General features: G+C 30.8%; 4 protein-coding genes across 4 annotated transcripts; 1 reads left to right on the top strand and 3 right to left on the bottom strand.

Annotated features, from left to right (window-relative positions):
- Nucleotides 1–292: 292 nt before the first annotated feature.
- Nucleotides 293–5,072, top strand: Bm3406 (T-cell receptor beta chain ANA 11, putative; the record flags this gene model as incomplete). The annotated part of the gene is made up of 10 exons (XM_001894002.2): nucleotides 293–327; nucleotides 1,512–1,555; nucleotides 1,794–1,867; nucleotides 2,028–2,122; nucleotides 2,508–2,877; nucleotides 3,086–3,193; nucleotides 3,491–3,664; nucleotides 3,965–4,098; nucleotides 4,556–4,685; nucleotides 4,770–5,072. 10 exons carry the CDS (start codon nucleotides 293–295, stop codon nucleotides 5,070–5,072), a joined length of 1,467 nt encoding a protein of 488 aa, XP_001894037.2.
- A 1,821-nt stretch (nucleotides 5,073–6,893) lies between these two features.
- Nucleotides 6,894–11,134, bottom strand: Bm10613 (Uncharacterized protein; the record flags this gene model as incomplete). The annotated part of the gene is made up of 12 exons (XM_043081617.1): nucleotides 6,894–6,982; nucleotides 7,249–7,381; nucleotides 7,683–7,909; nucleotides 8,146–8,324; nucleotides 8,541–8,716; nucleotides 9,016–9,093; nucleotides 9,227–9,352; nucleotides 9,545–9,655; nucleotides 9,980–10,078; nucleotides 10,234–10,495; nucleotides 10,848–10,921; nucleotides 11,012–11,134. 12 exons carry the CDS (start codon nucleotides 11,132–11,134, stop codon nucleotides 6,894–6,896), a joined length of 1,677 nt encoding a protein of 558 aa, XP_042937551.1.
- Nucleotides 11,135–12,589: 1,455 nt separating this feature from the next.
- On the bottom strand, nucleotides 12,590–16,329 carry Bm4839 (Rhodanese-like domain containing protein; the record flags this gene model as incomplete). The annotated part of the gene is made up of 11 exons (XM_043081616.1): nucleotides 12,590–12,769; nucleotides 12,865–13,074; nucleotides 13,254–13,380; nucleotides 13,486–13,619; nucleotides 13,960–14,133; nucleotides 14,372–14,500; nucleotides 14,848–15,112; nucleotides 15,277–15,514; nucleotides 15,605–15,726; nucleotides 16,111–16,211; nucleotides 16,306–16,329. The coding sequence occupies 11 exons, from the start codon at nucleotides 16,327–16,329 to the stop codon at nucleotides 12,590–12,592; spliced, it is 1,704 nt and encodes a 567-aa protein (XP_042937550.1).
- Nucleotides 16,330–18,704: 2,375 nt separating this feature from the next.
- Nucleotides 18,705–26,487, bottom strand: Bma-sel-10 (F-box domain containing protein; the record flags this gene model as incomplete). The annotated part of the gene is made up of 16 exons (XM_043081615.1): nucleotides 18,705–18,868; nucleotides 19,087–19,237; nucleotides 19,531–19,704; nucleotides 19,978–20,049; nucleotides 20,398–20,551; nucleotides 20,672–20,859; nucleotides 21,102–21,294; nucleotides 21,417–21,464; nucleotides 21,861–21,983; nucleotides 22,117–22,265; nucleotides 22,462–22,596; nucleotides 22,818–23,011; nucleotides 23,102–23,244; nucleotides 25,123–25,214; nucleotides 25,597–25,668; nucleotides 26,359–26,487. 16 exons carry the CDS (start codon nucleotides 26,485–26,487, stop codon nucleotides 18,705–18,707), a joined length of 2,181 nt encoding a protein of 726 aa, XP_042937549.1.
- Nucleotides 26,488–26,977: the final 490 nt, after the last annotated feature.

Here is a 26,977-nt window from a genome sequence, read left to right as displayed (position 1 = left end):
ATTATCTTCCTCTCATATATACCAGTGCAAAATGATTAACTGAAAAGAGCAATCTCTCTCTAAAAAAAAAGAAAAAAACAAAATTGGGACAAATTTTCTTCTTAATTGCAATTAAAGTATGTGTTAAAGAAGAGGGAATGAGAAAATAAGTAATTAGCAATTAAGCATAGCTAATAAAAGCAAACACATAATAATGAGATAATGAATGAATGACATTTCAGTGAGACAAATTTTGCTGAAAACTGAAAGCATATGAGGCAAAGTTTTTTCCTTTCATTCATTTTCATTGCTGATGTTTTCAACAATTTTATTTCCATCAGCTCAAAGGTCACAATTTCTTATTGATTTTTTTTTTTTTTTTGGAAAGGATTTAAAAAAGTTTCTACTTAAAAGCTTCTTTTTTACACATTTTTGTAACAAATAAATCATTGTATCGATTAAGTGTAATTAAATATCTTTCGTTTCTTTCTTTTCTTTCGCTATTTCATAATTAAATAGATAGCTGCAAATAATTAGCTATTTATTTATTTATTTTTCTCAAAACCGTTCTATATATTCATATTTATAGTTCAAATTTATAACTATCGTTTTTTTTTTTTTCTTTTTTTGATTTCATAGTTCATAAAATTCATTGTCTATTTGAAATTCGACGAAATCATTTTAGTTCTAATTCCTACCATTATTCATTTCGAATTTAATTAATCAGTGCTTAGTTCATATCAATATTCTTTTTTTCTACATTAAGTTTAGTTCGTAGTGATCTAAATTCGAAAAGGGAGATTCTATTTCAAGTTGAGAATCAATTATAGCATCAATAGTTCTCAATAATAACTGGAAGGAGAACATCTTGCCACACTGTCTAAGCACTACTTTGTTGATTGTATTGTTTTGAGGGAAAAGGGCATCTACAAGAAGACATATGACACTTTCTCTTTCACTGTCGTAAATTAATTTGAATTAATTTAATTATGCCCGTCCCTGCAAGTAAACATTCCTAAATATTTATTTTGAAAGACCCGCAGGCATCGGTCTTTCTTTCTTTGATATGTTCAAGTTGTTAATTGTTTGTGTTATTGAACATCTCACCAACATATCATTCTCACATAATTACTTCTATTGATTTAAAAGTACACTATAACCTCGATCTAAATTAAAATTAATCACTAAATTAGGTCAACTAAAAGTGAAATAATTTCTCACAAAAATATTTACATTTTTTCTGTTTTTTAATTTTAAATTAAAAATTTTAATTCTTACTTTTGTTAAACGACTGAGCAAAAATTAAATTAATGAAATGTTTCTTAGAGTCTTTCAAAATAGTTTTGTAAATTCTTTACATTCAAAACAATCAATTGTCTAGCATTCTATCTAAACCGCGCTAATTTTAATGAATTTAATAAAATTTTAATTTTTCGTGCATAATTTTTATCTGATTGTTAGATTTTAATATTCAAAATTTAAATTCATTATTTCCTAAACTTTTATCAACATCCAGAATATATGTATTTCAGGTCAGCTACTGAAAATGTTGAGAATGAAGACAACAATCTAATCGGTTAATTTTATTTTGATCTCTTTTTTTATATATGTAATTAAATTGTAATTAGAAGTTCAAAAATGTAATTAGCCTTAATGACTGATACCTAAGAATTACAAAAGAGTTCATTACATCAACGTGTAGTGTTGCACATGGTAAATATCTGCATTTTCTTATTTGAAAGTAAACTTTTAATCCAAAGATATGTATTAGAGATAGTTTACTAATGCAGAGAAAATATAAATTAATTATTTAGGAAATATGGATAACGTTGTAAGTGAAAATTCGCAAATTGAAATGACTTCTAATAATAAGAAAGAAATGGAAGGAGTAAGATTTATGAAATTTCTTTTTACAGTTCTATTATTTCATTTTCAATAGTTTTTACCTTTTTTTTTTACGGAATTGTTATAATTTATGAATTGCAAATTTAATTAAATAATTTGATATATATTATTTTATGTGAATTAGTAAGAATCACTGTTTTCAGACAGCATTGGCCGTCTTAATGAAAAATAGCGCTCAGGTATTCGGAAGCGCTGAAAACGTTTTGAAAAAACGATTATTTGCCGATGTCACCAACTGGTAGAATATTTCCTATTTGAAATTAAATGATAAATTAAGCATCAAATAGCTCACAGTTGACTTATTCTTCCAATTAATAATGCATTCGGAAAATAATGCAAATATAAAATTTGAAAAATGTGAATTTTAACTGCTTTGTTAGATAATTAGATTTTTCAATAAAAAAATTTAACTTGCGCTCTCAAGAAGAAATAGCGATAGATCTTATAAAATTTTACAAATAAAAAAAAGTAACTCGGCGTAAGTTTAAGCTTTAGTATGGCTAAATTTATAAGTGTCTTAAAATATTGATTCATTTTAATGGAAGAGACGCATCAGTTAAATGAAAGTTTAGTATTAGCGCTATTTGTTAGAAAGAATGTAAAGTATTATTATTTATTTTCAGCCAAAATAGCAAATGTCAAAGGCGAAATATTCAAAAGAATGACCGACTGCAAACTTCCATCACGGATTATGCTGTCGTCAAGCATAAGCAATCAAATTTTGAAAATTTGAAGAATGAAGAAGCTGCGAAAAGCTTGAAACAAAGTGAATGTATTGATAAGATATCCCTTTACACTCCTCGGTCAACTTCTGAAATGGACACAGAAGATGAAATGATGGACGATTCATTGTGTTCCATTCAAAACGACAGTGATATCGAAATGCATGAATTACAAAGTCGCTTTAGTCAGACACTCGGGAAGCGCTTCAGTGTGGCGCAACAGGATACTCGCAAAAATATGCAAGAACCATTGATTAAACGGCGGAAAGAAGTAATTTAAATAATTTATCAAAATGTTGAATTTAAATAATTTATCAAAATGTTAACCTTTGCAAGAAATGCTTGAAGCCTAGAAGACTGACAGTTTGAGTTATGTCGAAATTCTCTTTCTTATTAGAACAGAGTAATGAAGTTAATCTCATCCCTTTGCAAAGATAATGTTTTTACATTTATCGAGAGACAAAGATTAAAAAATTAAGGATGAAAAGGAACAATTAGAAACAGAAGCTGAAAGTAGCAGCAAAGAGCAAAATAAGGAAAATGAAATGGAAAAGGCAAACGAGAATGTGGATTGTTTTTTTAAATCTGTTAGTTATTTAATTTCACCCATTAAAATTAACTTAAATTGCAGATTTGGAAAATATTAATCCAAAATTTTGTAGATGATCAAAATCACAAATTTGAAATTCTTCAAATTATAATTTAATTTGATTTTATATATATATATATATTATTACGCCTCGTATGCAATTAGCGTTTCGATAAAATTTTCCTTTAGCAACAAAGTGGTAATAATATTAAGCATAAATTTATTGATTTCCAATTTGTTTTAAAATTTTTTTTTTAAATATTTTCAAAAACGATAAAATTCTCAATATTTTCAGAAATATTCATTAGTAACTGTGCAAAAGCCATGTATCCTCACAGCTGGTTTTGCATGCATTGAAAAAGTCATCCTGAAAGAGTTGCTAGGATCAATGAAATCTCAGGAATTCATCGAGAAATACGCTCTTATCGATTGCCGATATCCATATGAATATGAAGGTGGACATATTAAGGTAAGGAAGTCATCCAGAATGAAGAAGTTCTATACTTGATAGAAATTTTACGAAGTAATTTGTAAACACTAAAATTAATAACTCATAACATATAATTTTGGAGTATATAAAATATAATGCATCATTAACTTAAATTTATATGATATACTTTTTTTTTTTCAAATGTCACCAATACGGTACTATTGAGCGTGACATATATATGTGCTAGTTATTTTACAAATAGTCTTAAATGAATGTTAAGAATATTTACTTCGAATAAGTAATGAATATAGATGAAATAAGTATTTATCCCTATTTCAGGGAGCGTTAAATATTTATGATCCTGTGGTACTGGAAAATACTTTTTTTCCTGATTGTTCAACTAAATTTAAAATAATGGCTAAAAAAATTCCAATATTTTACTGTGAATATTCAAGTGCTCGAGGGCCAATGCTGTATGTTATTAACATATTTGTTTATTTAATCAAATTTTGTACATTTATCATTTGTTTAAGATATAACTTATATAATAAATTAAATAGGACAAACTAATTCAATTCTATTATATTCATTTCCAGATTTCCAATATAATTTCTGATATTGGTACCGTAATTCCAATGTAAACAAATTGTCTCTTTTCCTGCAGTTGTAATACTGCATGAAAAGAAACAGTTTTTTATTAATTATTATGTCAGCTACGCTAATTACATCAATTACTACTATTAGAATAGATTTCATTTCAATTAATTTCACAAGAGAATTTTGATGCCAAACTTTTCTTACCGAAAACTAATAGACAGATCTCTAACTTAGAAATATAAGAAAGAAAAATAGATATGAACCTAAAATTTACTGCTCTGTGTTACCAAATATTAGACAACTTTCTATTAATTACTAAATTATTGTTTATAGTGCATCACATTTACGGAAAAGTGATCGTGTCCGGAATTATTCCAAATATCCATTTCTGTATTACAATGAAATCTACGTTTTACAAGGAGGCTATAATGCTTTCTATAATACTGACGATAATTGTTTCAAGGTAACTTCTACTATATTACAAATTCTTAAAAATTAATGGTTGAACTTGAATCATTAACTTTTAACCTTTTGAATTGTTATACAGGATTTATGTGAGCCAATAGGTTATGTGTCTATGCGAGATAAGAAGCACTCGGATGTACTCAAAACATATCATATGCATAATATGCGGAATGGAGTTGGTTTCGAAACCGGAATGTTTCAAACAGCAGTAATTAGAAAAAATACCGATTTTCGTCGGACATATTCAGTTCCACAGATGCCAGAATCACCAACTGCTTCAGAATTTTCTTCTGAACGATCTCCCGAAAAGATTCGTCCTGAAATTGCTACAGTACCAATGCTTGCTAATCCACGTACACCAACCGGACGCAAAAATACTCGTTGAATTTTGATCGCTGAACGGAAAGCTTATCGCTCGTTAGACCATTTATAATTAAATTTTTCCTTATCTTTTGATATAATGTAACGTTCATTATAACACTTTTTTGTATATATTTTGGCATTTTAGCCGACAAAAACTTTTTTTTCATTAGAAAATAAAAAAAAAAAAAACAGAAAAGAAAAAATTTTTTTTCTCAAGAAATGATCATTTGTGATGAGGATTTTATATACAAACGCTACCATTTTGTCGGATAAGTTTGCAAATGATTACATTACAATCAGTTCCTACGTTTAGATTCAATTCCTGATCAGAATTTAATCATTTTTTTCCGGTTTACTATGCTTTGTTACATTTTATTTCCAATAATTATTATATTTGCAACTATTTTTGTAGGGGTATGCTTTGGTTTTGTTTATTATTCCGGTTTATCATTATCGGATTTCCACTGCTACTTTCAAACATCATTCAGTCTTTCTTTACATTTATAATCCAGTAATGATAGTTTTGTAAAGCATAAATCTTGCTTTTATGAATACTTCCCATTCTAATCAGACACTGTTATCATTACTCGATTATAAATATAAAAAAAGTGACACAGATCTGAAACGTTTGGAAGTACCAAGTTAGTACTTTATTGTTTGCAAGGATTTAAGTTTTGCGGTTCTTTTCCGAATAACGTGTTTCAAGCAGCTAAAAACATTCCGAGATTGCTCTCTTTCAACCCGGTTCCACTATCACATCATTTTGTTATCAACTCTTATCATGTCGCTTGTACTTTGCTTCCATATGGTAAACTGCCATGATTGATCTTATTATTTCTCTTTCTATATCAATTAATTGATTTTTCCATGAACAACTCGGTGATTCAAATTTAAGCTTGAATATCTTCTTTCAAATAATTATTATTTATTGGAATAAAGATTACACAGATTTAATTAGACTTTATAAAAGACAAGCTGAAATCAGTATGCTTCAAAGAAGTAAAGAAATAGTGAGCTTAGAGAGTTGGTGAAATTAATTTCTTAAAGTAAACAACGCAAGAATTTGTTCAAGTCAAGAGTTAGTGAACAATTATCCAGTAGAAAATAAATCAAAATTTTCGGTTTCACTTGCCCCTTACTCTATTTTCAAAAGTAACGTGATGAAAATAAAAAAAATGACGACATAGCGTATCGTTTTTCATATGTCGATTTTATGAACCATAAAATGCAAATATGATCTTGAATCATACAAATCAGTGATGTGTTTCAATATAACCAAAAAAAAAAAAAAAAAAAATATTATGATGTGCAGGACTTGGATTTTTGAAGGTTAGTATAGCAATTGGAACCAACAAAGAAACCTTCTACTTTTTACTTGCATTTCTAAACGACAATAAAAATCAAGAACGCCAATGGATTCAAAACCGCATATGTCAACACCAGAGATAACATCATATAAAAACTGAGTGAAATGGATAAAGCATTAAATGATAGCAAAATTAGGATATTAAAATGAGAATGTGATCCTTAATGGATGTTAATATATGAAACATTTCATAAAATTTAATGAAATAGATCTCTTTCATCATTTGAAAATCAAATCCATTCAGAAAAAAGTAATCGCAAATGCTGTATTATTTTAATCCTTCGAGGACTTGAGTAAAACAAATATCATGAATCTGATTCCAAGTTTTCGAAAACAATAAACGTAATACTGAAAAGCACTATTATTCCAATTCTCTTTTGTCAGTCACCAATAATAATAGATGAAATAAAATAATTAGAGCTATTACAGCAATGATAATGAAACAAATTTATGAGAAAATCTTTTAAAAAATTGAAATTAATTCCAAGCAGATTTGTTTAGTCGTTGCTTCGTGAACTGACGTACGCCATCATTTTTTTGATGCCGGAAATTGTTGCGTGCAGAGTCTAAGAAAAGATGCACTCAATAATTGCAGCTGACTGTCCCAACTACTTAAGTTAGATTTTTTTTAATCAAATTTTTTTTAAATTGAGCAAATAGTGTCGAGAACAAAATTTTGCACGTGGAATAAAGGAAATAATGCTCAAACCTTGTTTCATAAAGTGTAGTAAATTGCCAATGATGAACAAAATATGCAGAAGCAAAAATAGGAAAATTTTTAGACCACTTTTTTTATTACACAATTTGGTTAAAGCTAATTTTTGAAACGCACCTCGTCGACTTCTTTTATCATACGGTGAATGCATTTTTCTACCGCTTCCACAGTGATCCTCAACTTCCAATGCATCACTTATTTCAATTATATTGTTCACATCCTCGTCATCATCCGTGTCAAAATGATCCATCTGAAGGTTTAACTAACTTTCATGTTAGAAAAAGTATAAGAAATATGCATGTTATGGAAATAAGGAAGAATAGGTCAAAAACATGAGATAGTATTTTTATAAACATTTGAAAACTGATCTTTTTTTTTTCAACTTTATGATAAAAAGATAGAAATATGAATCTTTTAATTTATTAGAGTTTTTCTTTCAAGAATAAAATCATTAAAACTTAAGTTACATAACGAATGATGATACAATTATAAACCAACCAAAGATTAAAAGTCTGATGAAAAATATCGAATTGATTTGATTAAAAATTAACCTGATAACGTGCTTCATCGAAGACTCGTAGTGGCCTTTCCTCCATGTGATGACATCTTTCTTCTTGGTAATCGCTATGAGAGTTATCTTTTGAAAGCATATTATTATATTTGATATTTTTTGAATAGTAAGTCATTGAATTCCCTGGATGATAACAGGATTGCACGGATGGATCTAATCGTTTGCTACACGCCATATTGTGCTCTATCTCATCGTCATCACTAAGCGCTAGAAAGTTTATTCCTGACGGAAAACCATTCTTTATATTCCTTCAAAAACTGTGCCATAAAAATGGCTTTGCTTCAGTGAAATAAGAGAAATATAACATCAAAGAATATACATTCTTCCTGAAATCGCTAAGTGTGTTTATTATTTATTAATAGCAGAAAAGAGTACATGGTTGTAAGATCTTGCAACTGTAAGGAATTTAAGGGTTTTTTAAAAAAACAGTTGAGAATATTTACCAGGAATGATGCCATGTCTTGCCAAATATTTCCTAGAATCGTAAGAAAATGCACATGATGCAGGCGGATTTTCACAATGCTGAATTTGTTCAACAGTCATTTGTTTCATTACTCGCGTAGTACTTCGAATCACAGGTGAAATAGGGTGCGGTTTTTTTTCATGTCGTCGGGATGGAACCCTCAAATATCAGAGAGAAAAATATTAAAGGCCGCTCATACTTGTTTTCATTATATTCTCTACAATGCTGATTGCTTGAAGGCACGTGAATTTAGCTGAAATGCTGAAACAGATAGTCCTTTGAAAGCAAGTAATTGCAGATAAAGCTGTGTAATTCTTTTACTATATGTATTTATTACAAAACTCTACTAAGTAAGCATAATTAGCAGAACTAGACCTGCCAGTATCTCCTTTATTTTGGTGTGAGGCGAAAATGTCGAGACTTTTGTCTCCTCCACATTTCATTATGGCTTCATCAATTAAACGTTTAAATTCTTCGTTTTCAGCATATTTTCTTTTCATTATAGTCCACTTAAGATCTTCTTTGGATGAACCGCCAGTAATTTTCTTGCTCTGCAGTCATACTTCACGCTGTGAGACTTAAGAGTAACATAATGTAGAACTAATAGGACTTCCTTTCCTTTACATTTTTTAGGCAATGGATATGGAAAGAGTTCACGACTTTACCTATTCTGCTGAATGGTTCCATTAACTTTCTGAAAATGACACTGCTTACGCCTCAAATTATAGTATCCTTCACTAATTCATAACCAGTGTCGTCAAAAAAAATTAGTTTAAGCTAGCTTGGAAATATATACTAAGTTCCAACTAAAGATGAAGCTACTTTTTATTGAAGAGAAGTAGACACTCACTGAATTTGGAAAAAGTTCGCCATATACTGCAGGATTTTCGTCATCGTTTTCAGTGATGTGTTCCAATACAGCTGTCTGCTAAACAATGAGAACTTATTTGTATTCCATAAGAAATTCTCAGTTTCTATCATAAGAAAATCATTGCTGAAAATTTAAGCCTAGTCAAATTACCAATATCTTTACAAAAATTGGGATCTAAAAAGACAACAACGTTAGGAGGTGTATTTTCTTTGCCACGATAACGCATATCTGTCTCAATTCTTCTTTCACATTTTTTGGTGTCCTCGTTACTGCTTCCGGATAAAATATTAAACTGTGCCAAACCACTTAGCATTTTCTGTAAAGTGAGCTTTCACTTATAAACGGCCACAACGAATAACAATAAAAAAAATGTAATAAAAAAGTAAGTGCTGAAGGAATTCCAATTACTATTAAAGATAGAGAAACGTTTTCAGAACAGAGAAGAAAGTAGATTGTATTAACTGGCTGTGTAGTAAAAAGAATTTAACAACGATAAAAACTATACCACCTTCATCGACTCTGTTAGTTTCAATAATTGACCACTTCTTTCTGAATCCCTCATTGTCAGCTCATCGATTTTTAATTGCATTTCATGCATTTCTTCTTTTAACTTTTCAAACTGCAAAATGTATAAATGTTTACAGTTACCTCAGCAAAGAATTTTGTCTCATGGTTTATGTCAGTAATGTTCTACGCTTCTATAAACCTCTGATTTAATGATAATACAGTCACGTTCAGTGCTTCCGTGATCGTTTTACTTTGCTTCAACTATATGCTGCAACGAGCTTACTCACGTAAAGAGTAATGGATCGTTATTTTTTATAAATAGATTCGTATATTCAAGACAAAAGTATTTAAAATGTTACTAAATCAAGTCAACCTCTCCTTAAACCTAATTATAAAATCCGTGCACTGATGAACTGAAAAAGTATGAACATACTACCTCATTCAAAAGTTGTTCATTTTGACCGCTTGTAGCCATTTTAGACTCCTTCTGAAAGCTTGAATTAACCAAAAATTTTCGATGTGCTCTTGATGTACCCTTAAATTAAAAAAGTTTCTGATAATGCATATATTCTTACAATTATCAGTGGTCAGAATACGGCGCACATATTACTGCAGAAAAGGAGGCTAATAAATAATCGTTTCATCGTCATAATTCTGTGAGCTAACTATTATAGTATGAGTGGGAAAAACCTCTATTGTTTGCGACACGTTTACAGTTCTTCCGAATGCTACTGTTTTCTTTTTTTGTAATAATCGTGCCGGAGCTGCTTGAGGTTTTTCCGTCTTTGTTGCTGTCTCAGCAGAGTGTTTTAAAACCAAAATTCGTTTTTCTTCGCAATCTTTCTCAGTATTTTTAAATTTGCCTTCAACTCTATTCAACGGTTTAATGGTCAATGTCTTCTTCAAAGCAGGACGCAGGGGTTGTGGCGAAGTTCGCGATTGAGGAATGGACCTGAAATGAAATAATTGAATTAAAGAATCTAAATTTTCTAGCAGCAAGAGTGAATGCACCTAAAGACAGTTGCGATAAAAATATCTGTATGAATCTTCTCAACAGGTTATTATCTATAAAAGAACTATTTCAACCAAGAAGAGGCTGTTTCAAATAGGAAAAGGAAAAATGAATTAAGAAGGGAAGATTTGCCGATTTATTAGTAACTTTATGATGTATAGACAGGCGAAGAAATATGATTAAACTTGAAAAGGAAATGAAAGAGGAAAAATAATCTTTTGTATTAGCACGCAGTAAAGTAGCTAATTTACAATGAAACCAGTAACAGCAAATAGAAACATAAAATACTTACTTGCAGTTACAGTCAACTCGCGCGCTAACAGTTTCAAAAGACGTTAGTAGTTCGGGAGAGAATAGATTTGATTGCTGAAATAAAAATGTTATGTCTAGTTAAAAGAAATACTTTGGTTAAGAAATTCAAGCAAAGAATTAGAGGAGAAAATTAGATTAAGATACCTGATTTTTAGTAGAAATTTCCAACTGGTTTACAGCTGCTGTTACGGGTAAATTGAAATCAAAATTTAAATCAGGAACATAAGAAACCAATGAAGTAAGGCAGTCTGGCCGGTTGGATGACATTATCCAAACATTTATGACGCAGAAATAAGAGGAAAAATTTTTTAGATTAAAGAGAAAACGACATAATGAAAGAGCACGCCTAAGCGTAGTATATCTGTTACTATAAACTATTAAGCAAAGCTTCTGCCTGCATTATTTTTGAAAAAAAGTGACCACGGGGACAATGGAACTACTTAATTCAGGAAAAAAAATAGATCGAATTCGCAGTATCCACCAATGGAAATCTGCAGAAGATGGATTAAATAAGATTGAAAATCCTATAGCTACTATAATGTCATATCAGTCCATATCCACACCTCCAGAAGACCTTTACAGTAGCAATCCAGAAAAACAGATTATGAAATGAAGAAAATTTGAAAAAAAAATATCAAGAAAAAGTCTTTTCACTGCTATAATAACGGATCACCCAAAATGAGCTGCGTAGGACTCCATGATGATTTATAATACGTAATACAAGTAATAAAATATTTTTCCGCATTCTTGATAATTGAAATAAAGCAAGATAATAATTCCACCATAATCAATTTCAGTCTTTTAGAGAGTAAAAGAAAGAAAAAAGAAGCGAGGGAAGTGCGAAAGAAGCTCAAATATAAATATCAACCGGAGAAATTTAGAATTATTTTGTAATCCATATCTGCAGAAAATGATGCAAAAAGTTGATAAAATGCTAATAAGTGTGTGATGGAATGCTAAAGTTATAAGAAACAGAAGCTGATGGATAAGACAGATACATTTTCATTCAACATGGTATCAAACAAAACACAACTATACTGCTCGAACGAATACAGAATCTTATATTAATCAGGATCCAATAATTGATAAAGTAAATGATTAATAAGTTTAAATAAACAATATATCAATACGAGATCAGCTCTATCATAACGAATGATGAAATACAATACAATGATTAGTAAGATTTCAACAGAAATGGAGCACTGTCATCACAACAAAAAATGAAGTGGAGATCGAAATTAGAACTAGAAAGTAGATGATGGTAATGCTGATGAAAGTATGAATGGCAAATAGGAAGAAGTCAAAACTATGAGAAGACTAACAAAATGCAACATTCATGAAATCTGTATGAAATAACTTTTGTATGAACCTCAATGTACAATAATGATAAGACAATACTACTACTACTGCCGATGTAATAATAATAACATTAGCGATGATAATAATAATGATACTAATAATGACAGATGAATTTTGGAGGACAAAAAGGAAGAATTCGAAATTACGAGAAAACTAATAAAACTTTCATGAGATATATATGGAATAATTATATATTGGTTTAAAAAACAAAAAGCATTAATATTTGATGAGAAATTCAGTAGATAAAACAACAAATTTACAACACACATATAAATATATGCAATTAAAACGTTATGAGGTATCATACAAAACTAACAAAACTGATTAGAAAAGGAAATGAAACAAACAATATTCTATCTCGTCTCAAAAAATAATGTCTTTACTAGGACCAGGACCCGGATCATTTCCTTTAAAATCATCATCACTAAACAATCGACGACAAGTACTCCTTCTTGGTGCATCTCCTTTTCTATCCCGTATAGGACGGCTCTTAGGAGTACTTGGAAACTGTGATGGAGACTCGGGTGAGCTCATAAATAAATGCTGCAAAAAATTACGCCACTCAGTGTTAGTTTCCTCAATTCTATATTATACCACTTCATAAAAGAAGCTCATTAAAGAGCACTGAAATAACTAACCTTCGGATGCATACGAGTAGGCGTCTTCATGTTTACATCAACTTCCATAGCACTTGTATTTAACTCCTTGCGCTGTCTATTATAGCGATCTCTTGCCAATGTATGATAAACTGAAGCAACTGTTCTAATGCGATGATATTTGTAATTCTTTAGTTCTTCTATATGTGCTTCATCATTCATTGCCACATACCCATTTGGTTCAATAAGATCCTAAACAGATCTACATATATATCGAAAGAACAATTTTATCAAATTTATTAAGGAATTTAGGAAAATCATAGGATTTTTTCAAAATTTCCAGCATATATATATATGGCAGTTGTAAATTAGAATGTGTTATGGTGATTAAAACCTTTTTACAACCCAAAATCTTTCATAAAGATTCTTACTGGTTCGTTACTAAAACACAAGTAGAAATTGCGATAACCATATTCCAACAGATACATTTCCGGATAATCTACCGCTGGATATCTTTCAAAATTGAATTTACGATCAAGTGCACGCAATTCATATGCTCTAAAAAATAATAAAAGGCAATTCTTCTCTTTAATCCTAATTGAGTTTTATCAGACATAAATTTTGCATTTAAGTTTATAGTACTTAGTGAAAGGATTGACATACATTGAAGGTCCTCGTTTTTGCGAAAATTCGCAATAGAAAATCGGCTTTTTGCTCATTAATTGTGCTCGTACTCTGATATTATCAGGATAAAAAACCGCTTCAACGTCAGCTGGATCGAATAAGTTATAAGCACCCTGCGAGATAACCGTGGAATTTGACAAATTAGAAAACTCGAATGAGTTTACAAATATTTCGTACTTAAAGTTTACAAATATTTCGTACTTAAATCAGCATTTCCGTGTATGTGTTGCTCCTTCTAGCAATAATTTCTAGGAAAAATGAGAGAAACAAAAAAGGAAGACCATCCAATATGTGAAATGCACGTGAAGTTTAACTATCATATTCTTATTTCTCATGGTATAGCAGTCACATCAGAGCTAGTAGATATCCTAAATACATTGATTCAAAATTGTGATTTAGGTACTATTATGCTAATAACCAATATAAAGTTGCTTTGCAAAATGGAAGAATTACGCGAATATGTCCACCCATAAACTCGAATGGATAACGACAATCGATAAGTATAAATCGTTCTGCAAATTGTTCTTTTGTCATCGACCTGAGCAAATCGGCCAAAGTTTCTGCACTAATACATGCAAAAGCACTTGAAGAAATATCCGGATTTCTAATTATATCCAATTCATACTTCTAGAAAAATAGCAGCATTTGCTTTTGAATATCTTGCTAAGCTGTTAAATTTTATACCTTTGGTGTCGAGTGGCATGTTCCTTAGAATGTCTCAAAAACAAAAACCTGGACGAGTTCCTTAACAGAGTGGATATCAGAAACTCTCTACTACACCCCTTCAAGTAATCACTTTTTTATGAGGATTTTCAAATGCTAATCGAACTACCTATTCAATAACTATGACATAAGAGTGACATACAACATCAAGATGAGAGGGTGGTTCAGGCTCTTTGTTGTCACCTGTTTCCATAAAACTTGACGAATGAGATCGATTAAACATAGCTGAAGGAAATGAAATATTTCCTTCATCATCCAAATTACTTTCATCCTAAAAATTCTGCGATTATTTGGTAAACGATGGAAAACAGATACAGTTCAGCTATTTAAAAGCATTAAAACAAATTGAAGTAATTCTTCAATTAATATGAATTAATAAGCTTTAATTTTTTTATTAATAAGCTTAGAGGAAATTTTCCATAGCTTTATTCGTATTTATTTGACTAGAATCTCTAAAATCTGATCATACCATGCAATAATTTTTCTCGGTTAAGCAAATTCTAACCATGCATAATTGCGTTAGTGAAGCCAGATTTCAACGAAAATGTTCAGACAAATTCTATAATTATATCTCGAAAAAAATTTTTTCAAAACTGTTATAAATATTGAAGAAATTACTTCAATTGCACTGTCCTGACTAGCTGGAGATGGTTCAGCCATATCAATTTCCATTCCTTCTTCAAAATTTTCATCAGTCCTACCATTATCGCTTTCTTCCGCTGACTCGTCGTCTTTCACCCTTTTTGCGCTATCAGTACTACCCGTCTCATCAGGTATACGACGCTTTTTATAACGAGATTCCAGCTTATTTGGGGTTGACGTTGACGGAAGTGAAGGAGAAATCAAGCTGTTGCTACTGGTACCTTGCAGATGCGCTCGGAAGCTGAATTCATTTTCCAGATTTTCAAGATCATCTTCATCATCGCCTCGACATTTCTCAATGGCGCTACATTCACTAACTGTCTCGCTATGTCTAAATTTCATTAAAACTGATCAAAGTTCCTATTCTAATTACCTAAACCATTAATGTTGTGCATTCTCATTTACCGTGTAATTGCAGTTGGAAATAAGTTGGAAAGTTTGTCAGAACTACTTCTGCTTGATGTTCCCCGCACGTTTTTGAACCGATCAAGTCTTTTGAAAGCAGGACGCTGTTGAGTGCGTTGACACTGTAACTGCCTTGTCCTGCTGTGATCACCAAGAGAACTTGATTCATTTGAAACACTCGAGCATCTCTTATTTGGAGTTCCAGTCGTAATTTGCGAGAAACTGCTTTTATCTGGAGCTCAAAAAAGAAATATCAATATGAACTCTGTTAGAACCAATACTTTACTAGAAATATTCAAGATTTTGATATAAAAAATAAAGAGTTCACTTGATAGATTTAATGGGCTGATGATCTGTGAGTATTTCGAGTATTTAGAGGTATTTTCCATTGAGGAATGGTCGAGTGGCAAGAAATGAAAGGCTGCAGGACGAGATCGCACTACAGGTGTTCTGAAAATGATGTCATGATAGATACGGTACTTCTTAAAATATACTCTTTCTTTTGTACTGCCAACAACAAGACAGGTGAGTTATTACAATAACAAAATAAAACTAATATGTACAAAAGCAGTCAATCATCCCAAAATATGCTCAACCTTCAAAGAGAATAATAATAAATTCATTTCTTTTCGTATTTTTATAAATTTATTCTAAATTCAAAACTTTAACTGATAAAGGATACTAAAAGATTTATTTTTTACAATCAAAGACGAAATAAGTGAATGTTATAACAATTAAAAAATCGGTTTATATATATATATATATATATATAAAACCAATAGTTAGCCAAAATTTGCAGCTTAAAAATAAATTTTGAAATTGCTTAAAACTTACAAAACATTTGTAAGATCCAGAAGTGAACTGCGAACAATGTGTCGATCAAATATTTCAGAAGTTTGGTTAGAAGAATAGTCAGTAGACCCAAATTCAAATTTCTGCAAAAAAAAAAAATTTGTTCAGATGATTTCATAGCATACTGAACGACTTAGATAGCTCAATAAATGTTACTATTAAGAAGAAAAGGAATACCTCAATAAGTGATTCTTTCTCCATAACGTTATGACTAGTATTCAGTTCAGCAGAAACAGCAGTTTTTGTCAAAATCTGGGAAACTGTTGCAAAATTTTGATTTCCATCATTTTCCGATATATTTTGATCATCGTTAGAACATGGTAAATTCTGAAAATTGACGGCGGTAATAATAAAGCATAGTATTTCGAATAGTGCAAAAATAAAATTTATATGCAGTTTGTGCTTCTATTTGGACGAATAAAAAAACAATGTTTGGACTCATTTTTAATAATATTAAAAAGTATTGAAATTCTATTGTTGTATGAGTGTGAAAGTTAGTGAAAGTCAGTTAGTGTGAAAGTTTCCAACAATATATTCCGAATTGTATGCCCACTTAGAGCGAATAGAAATTTGGGCTAAAGTACGCAGTAACTAACAGTATTCATTCTATATCTCCAATATATAAAAGAAACGAAAAAAGCAGCCAGTTATTCCATACACTCGAAACTGAAACAATCAAATCCAATTGAAATAAAACGGCCATTGTCAACTGACCGATGATAAAAATTGACAGTCAGCAATGATCGCAAAAACATAGAGGAAAACAACATTTCGTCATTTTCTAAAGCTGATATAAGATAAAAGTTAATAATAAGGTTCATTAGCAATTTTTGGAACAGAGCATGATTTATGCTTTATGAAATCTCATCCAATTATCTTTACTGGTTATTATAATATAATCAGCAACAGAAGCAATGAGACTATATGACCTCTTGCGATCGGTCTTATCCTCCAATGATATAAACCATCGATACATATTCTTCAAAAATCTATCGCACAAAATGCCACAGGTACCGTTCAATTCAGTAACTGATTTCCGACTCATTACTCATCTAACAAATCAACAACGTCTAAAATCCTAATGGTTGTTCCAAGATGTCCAAATGAGACAAGTGCGCAAGATAACTACACCAACATAAATACTGCAATCCAAATGCCATCCACCCTTCGCGGGCTCCCTCTCTGGTCAAATTTTTGAACCTTTCACAATGCTCTTCAACGATGCGCCACCTATTGCAGCACAATACTGCCCATACTAGTCACAACAACTTTGATTAAATATCATTTGATGAAACTAATCAGTCACTAGAAAAGAACAGAAGAGATCCAGGTTAGCAGATCATATTGAACGAATGTTCTCGACTGATTCTACCAAGTTATAAAAAGTTCGAGTCTCTCGCATACCTGCTCACTGCATCCCTAAAAATATGCAATCACTCAATGATTTAGCAAGTTGTGTGTGCACTTCTCCAACAGTTCTCATACATTGACCAGCTTTTTATCTTATTTCATTTGCGAATCTGCAGATGAGCTACAAGGCACAACTCTTCAAGACAAAGGAAAAATCTATATTTGCTCAGCAAACAAAGCTAAGCAACGAAATATAGAACACAAAAGTTAATGTGATTCAGTTCTAGTAAATACCTCAAAGCAATTTAATGATGTGTCGGTAAACGATACTGGTGGTGCAGGATTACCATTTTGACAGTATGTCTTCTCCTGAACAATACTTCACTAGAGAAGCGTATACGATTTAAATTTCAATTCATCAGTGAAAAAATCCGTAAATCAATTTTCTGTTCTCAAGTGTCAGTTAAAATATATTCATTGCATATAATATTTCCTTCCACAGAACTGAACAAGAAGAAAACATAAGTGAAAGGTAAAAAAAAAAATGGAAAACACAGAAAGAAAAATGAAAGACCTTGTTGAAAGTAAACCTTAACACGATGAGCTATGCTTTCAAGAAAATCTAAATTGAACTGATTTTTTAAACAGTGTTTCACGAATTACTATAATCAATCTTTGTATTGGACATAAGTTTTTTTTTTTTTTTTTTTTTTTTTTTCTGGCAAATTTGTTCACTAACACAAAAATAAAAAAATGAAAGCCATTAGAAGGAATGAAGTTCAGGCGAAAATAAGCAAACGCACGAACTGAAATAAATAACTTTAAAAAATGAAGAGGCAAAAGAGAATATATCAGAAGATGTTTTACAGATCTGTAGGAAATTAGACAGTAATATTAGGAATTACACACAATTGCAAAAAGAAAAAAAGAAAAAAAAACTTCGGACTGATACTAGCACATTAGTTGCAAAACAGAATTCTATACAGTAAACATTTGAAATACTTATATATCGTTTGGCTGGAAAAAATCAAAAAAGGCTTGAGAGAATGGAATGGATTGGAAATAAACAAAAGTATTCAGAACTATTCTATAGTTATATTACTAAGCATTCAGATGCAAAACATCTCTAGACTACGGAGGAAAAAAGAGATGCACATCCATCGAAATTTCAAAATTAAATCTAGAAGCTAAAGATTTTAGGCTACACTGTATGAAGCACTTGAAATTTACGGGTAATCGGCATCAAAATCAAGCAGTATTAGTTTTGTGTCTTCCGTACCATTACGTGAACCTACTGCGCAAACTAGCATTGTTGGCGTCGATTTCAAACGCCATATACAACCACCGGAACCACCAGAACGAAGTCTAACTAGGTCACGCACAAACACACCTAAACTGTTGACTGCATTGTAATGAATTAAAAAATGAAATTAGGAGCAAATATATTGTAAATAAAATAATAAAGTTATAAGTTCATCAGTATAAATGTATTAGAGACCAAAAAAAAAAATCAAAGACCCATACTCTGATTAACCATTATAGAACAACGACTTGTATTAACTGAATTCTAATGGTTTTATATCCTGTTAACCTAACAAACTAACATACCCTGCTTGACATCCCACAGTTTAACCGAACCATCATCACTACTAGTTGCAACTAGTCCATTTTCGAGAAACTGCAAACTGGTGACAGCAGAAGCATGCCGATTTGGGCCAGACAGAGTGTACTTACACTGCCCATCCATGATATCCCAAATCTAAAACAGATTATCAGTAACATAGAAAAAAGCTCGCACGGAAAAAATCAAGAAATGTTTTTTTTTTAATAAAATAAGTAGCAAAAGAAATGAGTAAAATGAAAAAAAAAAAGAACAATAAACTAATTAAACAAATAATCAGTCAGTCAAATCATTTAAGACATAATCTGAATTGAATTAATTTTTTTTTTTTTTTTTAAACATAACTTTAAGTTACTTTAGTTAACTTTACTTGCAACTTTAATTTATTTACCCTTTAGTTTCATATAACTCCATAATTAGAAAACAAAAACCTTAATTGTACTATCAGCATTCCCAGAAACGAGAGTATTGCCTCGTAACTGCATGCCTGATGTTAAAGATTGATGACCAGTTAAAGTTTGTGTACAAATCCCATCACGAATATTCCATACTTTGATCGTAGTATCCAGACTACCACTAACAACTATGTCTCTTTCACTATCAAACTGCAAAAATATAAGTCACTGCTTTTCTCCAGCTCATTTGGACTATTAAATATACATCACTTTTCACAAATTTTATAAAAGTTAAAAATAAAAAAAAAAACAAAAATTAAAAAAATATAGGAACTTGTAAAATGATTCTCATCGCAATTGTAATAGAGAATTTGTATAAGAATGTGCAACACAACGGCAAATAACACATAAAATCATAAACGTTATGATAGCAAATAATTTTCTCACAATCATGAATGATCTGAAAATTGGAAATTAACTTACTAATAATGAATAAACTCGATTACTATGACCAGTTAGAGTGTGCAAGCATCTACCTGATTCTGCATCCCAAACCTGAAATATTTCTAAAATGCAACTGAATCAATATACCTTAATATCCAACAAAATTTTGTAGTTCAATCTTTTTCAGCTCATAAAGTATTGATGAGAATTGAACGGACAAATTACAGCGAACTCTTATATTTTCAAATGAGTCATAAAATCAAATTTTATTAAGAAAAAGTATTTAGGAAGTAAGTATAAAAACCATCTCCATACAAAATATATCTAACTTCAATAGTATGTATCACTTGAAGGCATTAGCAATGACTACTCTGTAAACAAAAAACTAAAAATAATGAAAAGTGGACATGAGAAAACTGAAAAACAGAGATGTTCGCTGAAAAACTGGAAATTATAAACCTTGACGGAGAAGTCATATGCACCAGAAACAATACGTACACCATCGAACTGAACACAACGTACAGCTGCTACGTGACCTTGTAAAGTGCGTATACATGTGCCATCTTTGATGTCCCACAAACGTATTGACGTATCACGAGATCCAGTCACAAGTCTTAAATATTAGATTAGCTTACTTTTTTTTTTCCTTTGAAATATTTCAAGGTAAAATGAATAAAGTATCACGAAAGTAAATTTTAAAAAGTTATATGAATTTCTAATGATAAAGACTTACTTATCTTCCCTCAGTGTCATACAACGAACCGTACTTGTATGACCTTGCAAACAGTGCAAACATCGTCCTGTCTCAACGCACCATACGCGTACTGTCCGATCAGTAGAACCACTTGTGACAGTTTTACCATCTTCCGACATCTGAGATGACCAAACACCACCAGTATGACCCGTTAATGTTTGCAAACACTGAAATTCGAACAGTTAGTACTGTTAAAAAATATGAATTTAGTTAAACACAACTTGACGTAAGATTTCGAAATTTTAACTGCTTTCGAGTCTTCCATCAGTGATCTACAGTTGCAGTCTCAAGTCAAATATTCAGAAATAATAAAATGACACCTTTGTGGTTCGAAAGTTTAATCTGACAAGTAAAATATTTATGGTTTTAAAGATTTTACAACGATTTTATTATAGTCTAAACAACTTACTATTGCTTTACTGGCTGACCATATTTTTAATGTATTATCATCCGAACCAGTTACAATTAAATCCCCATGGATTTGCAAACATGTAATCACGTGTTCATCATGCCCCTTTAAAATACACGACCCACGAAGAGGACGGTAACGCCAATTGGCCAAAATACGCTGATGTCGCAAATAAAGTGCTTTCCATTTTGATCTATTTTAAAATACAGTTACTTTATTAATAATTCAAACTTTTCTCCAATCAAATGTCAATGCTTTTCCAAAACCTTCAGTTCGAAATCGTTTAATAATCGCGAGAAACAAAGTAACAATTACCTTGCTAAACAAACATTTTTTGGTGAGTCATCTGTGTCGGAAAAATACCTAAAAATTCTTTATCATCCAAATAATATGCGGATCAAGAGATTTCTTTTTTCGTAATAGTATGTAAAATTTTAGGGATCCACGTTAAAATAAAATTTTTTTAAAAAAAAAGACTTAAAATATTTTTAGCTCCACTAACAGCTTTCTACATGAATCATTTATTTTTGTACATCATTGCTCATGAAATAAAAAAAAATTCAATTATTGAGCAGAAACAAGCGTGGACCCATAATTTATCACAAAAATTTTGAAATATCCTCTCTCAATTTCTGAATACATTAAAAGTTACAAATCATGCTGATTATTATAGGCATCCAGAAGTTTCCAATGGGAATAAAACCAAAATATCCATAATAAAGAACAGAGTGAATCCCATAGTACATTCGAGAAACTTACCGAAGCCAATGCGGATGATAACCAGCAAACAATGCAAGGCGATAGCTAGGAACAGGACGATATCCAACAATTTCAATACCACTTGTTGAAGCTGTCTCAGCCCATGCACCGCTTTTTCGATCACTGTAAAAATGAATAATTAAACCTTTATAACTGGTTTTTTCTTCAAAACAAAATATCCATAAAATATCTTTTTTTTTTGTCGACTTATTTTTATTGCATTCATGAACTGATCCCAATTCTAACTGCTATTTACCTTGGCTCATCTATAGTTGTGACATTCACTTCCTCACATTTCTTCCGCCATAAACGATTATCTTCAGCTAAGTTACGCCAGTAACGACAAGTTAATGATATGCGAGCAATATCAGCAGGAGATAAAAAACACATAACATGTAGTGCAATCTAAAACAATTTCACAAGCGCAGAATAAGTAACATATTTGAGGAAATCAATTCATCATACCATCAGAATGGCCTATGACAGGTTTACTATCGGAAATAACAGGAAATTTCTTCTTTCATCACCATAACTACTTAATGTTAAAAATGGAACATTCCAAATCAAATTAAAAAAATCGGGAAACTTTCGTTCAGCTTACTTCTTTGGGTAATTCTTTAATGAAGTCTTTTTGAAAGAAAGGCTCAATCACAGAACGCAAATGTCGAATGTGATCCAACGAACATTCGCTAACCAAATCGGTGAGAGCATCCATTTGGTTGAGTGAAGAAAGCATCTGCAATTTCTTACTAAAAATCCACGAAAATATGGAAAATAACCATGAATAAGATTTTCAAACAAATCATTTTTTGAAGAAATTATAAGATCTATTTATCATTCTTCTCTCTTCCTTTTTAACAAGAACTTATGTTTGCGCATGTGTTTTCTAAGAATTATACATTAATATAATTAATGACAAGAATTAATAACAATACCAATATGACTGTAGAAATTCACCTTGAATTGTTTGATCCAAGTAAGCACATTTTCATTAATTTGATGTTCAGGTTCAACAGACTTTTCAAGGTCTTCTTTTTGTTCGTGATTTTCTATTTCATCTTCCTCATCATTATCCCCATCTCCTGGTGATTCCGGAGAATCCAAACAATAACCGTTTAGATCCGGATTATCACGATAATCAGTATATGGTCCTTCAATGGAGAACTGACATACCATTGCAAAGACTGATGTACTCTTTTAGGAATACAAAATCAAATAAAAAGATATAAAGAATTACTTACTTATTTGCTCACATGCACTACATTTTTGCAATAGACTTTCACACTGAGCTAATTTAGTAACTTGAAGAGGTGTAATGCATGAATGGGACGATTCCGAACGGTTACTCTGTGAGCATTCACAGTCGTCCACTTGTATCATCCGGCTGAAAAAAAAAAAATCATTAAAATTTTAATTTTATTCAAAAAAAAATTCAAGTTATATAAGAATGGAATACTATACCGATTCATGTTCACAGAAATATCGAATGAGAATTATTCCTGTTATAGTTTATACACAGCAAAAACATCCCTCATGAAATTTCAAAATTGCAAGAAAATATTCTGAAAGACTCATCTTTTCCAACTTTTGTCTTTTATGTTCATATAATGTTACATTATTCCAATCGAAATTATAAATTATAAGAAAAACTGAACGGCCAACAATGAAAACTTTTTGAATTCAAAATATTATCTTTTGATAATGCAATTATTATCTAAAAAATATCAATAAGAACAATTATACAATTTCAACAAAACTACAAAGCCCTTTCAGTACTCTGCTACGAATCAAAAGATTTCCTAACGATCTACGGTACAGTGAGAAGTATCCCCATACAATACTAAAGGAAAACTAAAATATCTGTATTCGCAATTAATTACAGTGAAACAGTTTTTTAAACCGATTCTCATCAATTCCAGCACTTCCAGTTTTGAACCAAACTGCACAAAAAAGGGAAAAAAAAATAGTGCTTTAGAACTAAATTTTGCAAGGCATATTACCTCAAGTTATATCACGTCAAAAAAGTTGACTTTATAGGGCATAATATTTAAAAAGAAATGGTGTCTGGAATTGAATAAATAGTGGTTAAATAGAAATTTGTGCCAATTATTTATGAACAAAGAAGATAAAGTTTAATTACTGTGCCATAGTTAACTGAAATGTGATAAAAAATACATCTATAAAAAATTAAGAAAAAACCGCTTATCTCATAAAACGCCATAAACAGAACACGTGACATATTTTAGACTTTATGCAAATACTTTATATTTCAGCAGAAAGGACTTAAATCACTAACTCACTAGCAATCTTATCTCTTTAATTTGCTATTCTGTACATAACCAATGCAGTGCATTGAATGACTTGAAATGAATGAAGATAATTAAGAAATTTTCAGACAAAATTTGCCAAAACCAAAGCTTGGTTTTGGAGTATCAGTGAAACAATTATTTCGTAATACTACTCTGCTGAAGACCTAGTTCTGAGCAAATGCGAATATTCATCATCTTATAAACAAAATTAGGGTCTTACTTTCTCACGGATAGCATTCGATAACAAAACACATTTACCTGTTCATAGCAAAAGAATATTTCACCTTCAAAACATGAAATTATATTTGTTCATTGTCACTAGTAAGAAGAAAAACAGGTTACAGAGCAAGCATTAGAATTTTTAGACATCAATATTCGAAACTAGTGTTCAGCAAATAAGCAAAGGAAGCAGCGATAGCTAGAAAGAAATGCTCAATGTAAAGATACGACTCTAGCGCTGGAGACTTATTTCAACTTACTTACAAACCACTTAATACATTTTCATATATCACCCTGGAATGTTTTTGTTGGATTTTCTAAGAATTATTCTACATAATAAAGATAGCACTTTTTTAGAATTTTTTAGTTAATGTATATCTTAGAAGCTATTATGTAGAAACTGTGGCAATTTCCAATGGAACTGCAACAAACTGAATCAACTTCATAAGCTCAGAATTACAATGACCAACATGCACAATGGAATATACAACGATATTTGGAGAACAAAAAAGTTTTCACATTATCGTAAAGCAATGAACAGAAACGGTAAAGCATGATTGTATTTTCCACTAAAAAACTTAACAGAGTCATCCAGACTAACTAGTCCATACTTTTTCAAGATTTGGCTTCATCAATACAGAAGTGTCTAATGAATCACAATCTAAAAGGACGTCAAAATAAAGAAAATAACTTACAAACAAGTTAGAAATTATGTTAAAAAATCCTTTGCTTACCTTAATGCCGGTTTCTTCTCCCTAAACGAATCATTGAACAGCGAAGATTTACGTTTCTGATAATGATGATCCCTAGGACATTTCAACAGGGCCTAAAAACTTTCAAAGATGAATCAAACAGATGTCAACTTCACAGCAAACATTCACGTTCATCTCATAAACTATACCAATTTATTGGATAAAAGAAGTAGTTCCACTTCATAAGTTAAGTAATGTCCATGACAGGATGAGGAGCAACTTGCTTGAATGAAAAAAATATCTCAAACGATGCAATAAAATGTTATTTACCACCTTTTTTAATAGCTGTTTTAATATACTTCAGAAACATACTGCTTTTAGTTAGAAAATAAAAAACATGTGAAAGAAATTCGGCTTGTAATGCTTTAGAAATCTCGTAATACTGCGAATAAACCTAACAAGAGGAGTAAAAAGAACAAAGAACTTTAGTTTAAAAAATCAAAAAGAAAAACCGACATCGTGTGCTTTCCGATCGCTGTAATGACTCCATGCATCAGAAGCTGATCGTTGCCTATTCCCATGGTCATGCTGAAGTGAATATTACATATATATATATATGTAATTATATATATATGTGAGGAAAATTGTACTAAAGAATCAGTCAACTTCAGTAATAAATTAGACACATAAGTGGCCACAAATATGATTTGAATCATTTTATTCTTTTATTTTGAAGTTATATTTTTAAACCGTAGAGACTTCCATCCATGCATATACCAAAATAACCAAATTGATAGGACTTTCAGCAAATTACGACCTTCGCTAAACTAAAGAATGACATGATTAATCAATGAGCGAAGTTAAAACATCAGTCTTTTAACTATTATAATAAAATAATATATGTAAAAAACCGATCTATGGACAAAATAAAGTGACCAAATTAATTTTATATTATCAGTTCATTATTCATTCTCTTTGCAAAAAAAGTCGTATTAGGGAAAAAACAAAAATTAAAGTGGTCTGATTTCAAGAGTTGAAATCAGATAATAGTCTGACTATTACAAAGAAAAAATAAGCATTGTTACTGTCATCTATCAAACCTCAATAACTGCAAATAAAAATTCGATTATAGCAGTGACTATAATGTAATCCTGTAATGTTTGGTGAGTTTTCTATTTAGTCCATGTCTCGTATTTTCTTAACTTCACTGCACCTCAGTAACCCACACCATACTTAAGCTAAACATTTACAAGAAAAGAAAAATTTTACAAACTCTACTTTAGATGAGGCGATATTAAATGACGTGTTTTGGGAGGAAATTCTACCACCATCGCTACTATTGATGTTGTTGCCATCTTGGAATGTAGCACCATCACAAAGCGACTCGGAATGTCCCGGATTAGACATTGATGTACATTTCTTAAAATTTTCAAAGGTGGATATATCAAGATGACCTGAAATGTTGTATTTCAGAAACCGATTCGAATATATTTAACGAAAAAACCAGGTTCCATTGTAAAGCAGAAATAATCCTGCTTGACTCTGTAATGAACATCTTACAACCCAAATATTAACTCGCTTTTCTATTTCAAATAACTAAGAACATTATCATTACATTAGAAATCCAACTGCGCAACTTTTCTGATAAGCAATAATCAATCATCCTGTTGCTCTTCTTGGTTTCTTTGAAATTTACTAAATTTCAAAGCTGCTTGAAAAAAACTTAATAGTGCGAAATATACAAGCATATCTTAAATAATTATTTGGTTAAATAGAGATTTAAGCTTTAACCTTATAAGTTAAGTATTAAAAGAATGAGGCAATACTTAAGTAAATAACAACAGTTTATTCATGCTCACAGGCATAAAAATTACTTACTACTACAAGAATTATTTAT

Source organism: Brugia malayi (genome assembly GCF_000002995.4).
Source record: "Brugia malayi strain FR3 genome assembly, contig: Bm_v4_Chr4_scaffold_001, whole genome shotgun sequence".
Lineage (NCBI taxonomy): Eukaryota > Metazoa > Nematoda > Chromadorea > Rhabditida > Onchocercidae > Brugia > Brugia malayi.
Note: the sequence above shows the minus strand (reverse complement) of the source record. Positions and strands in the feature narration are given on the sequence as shown.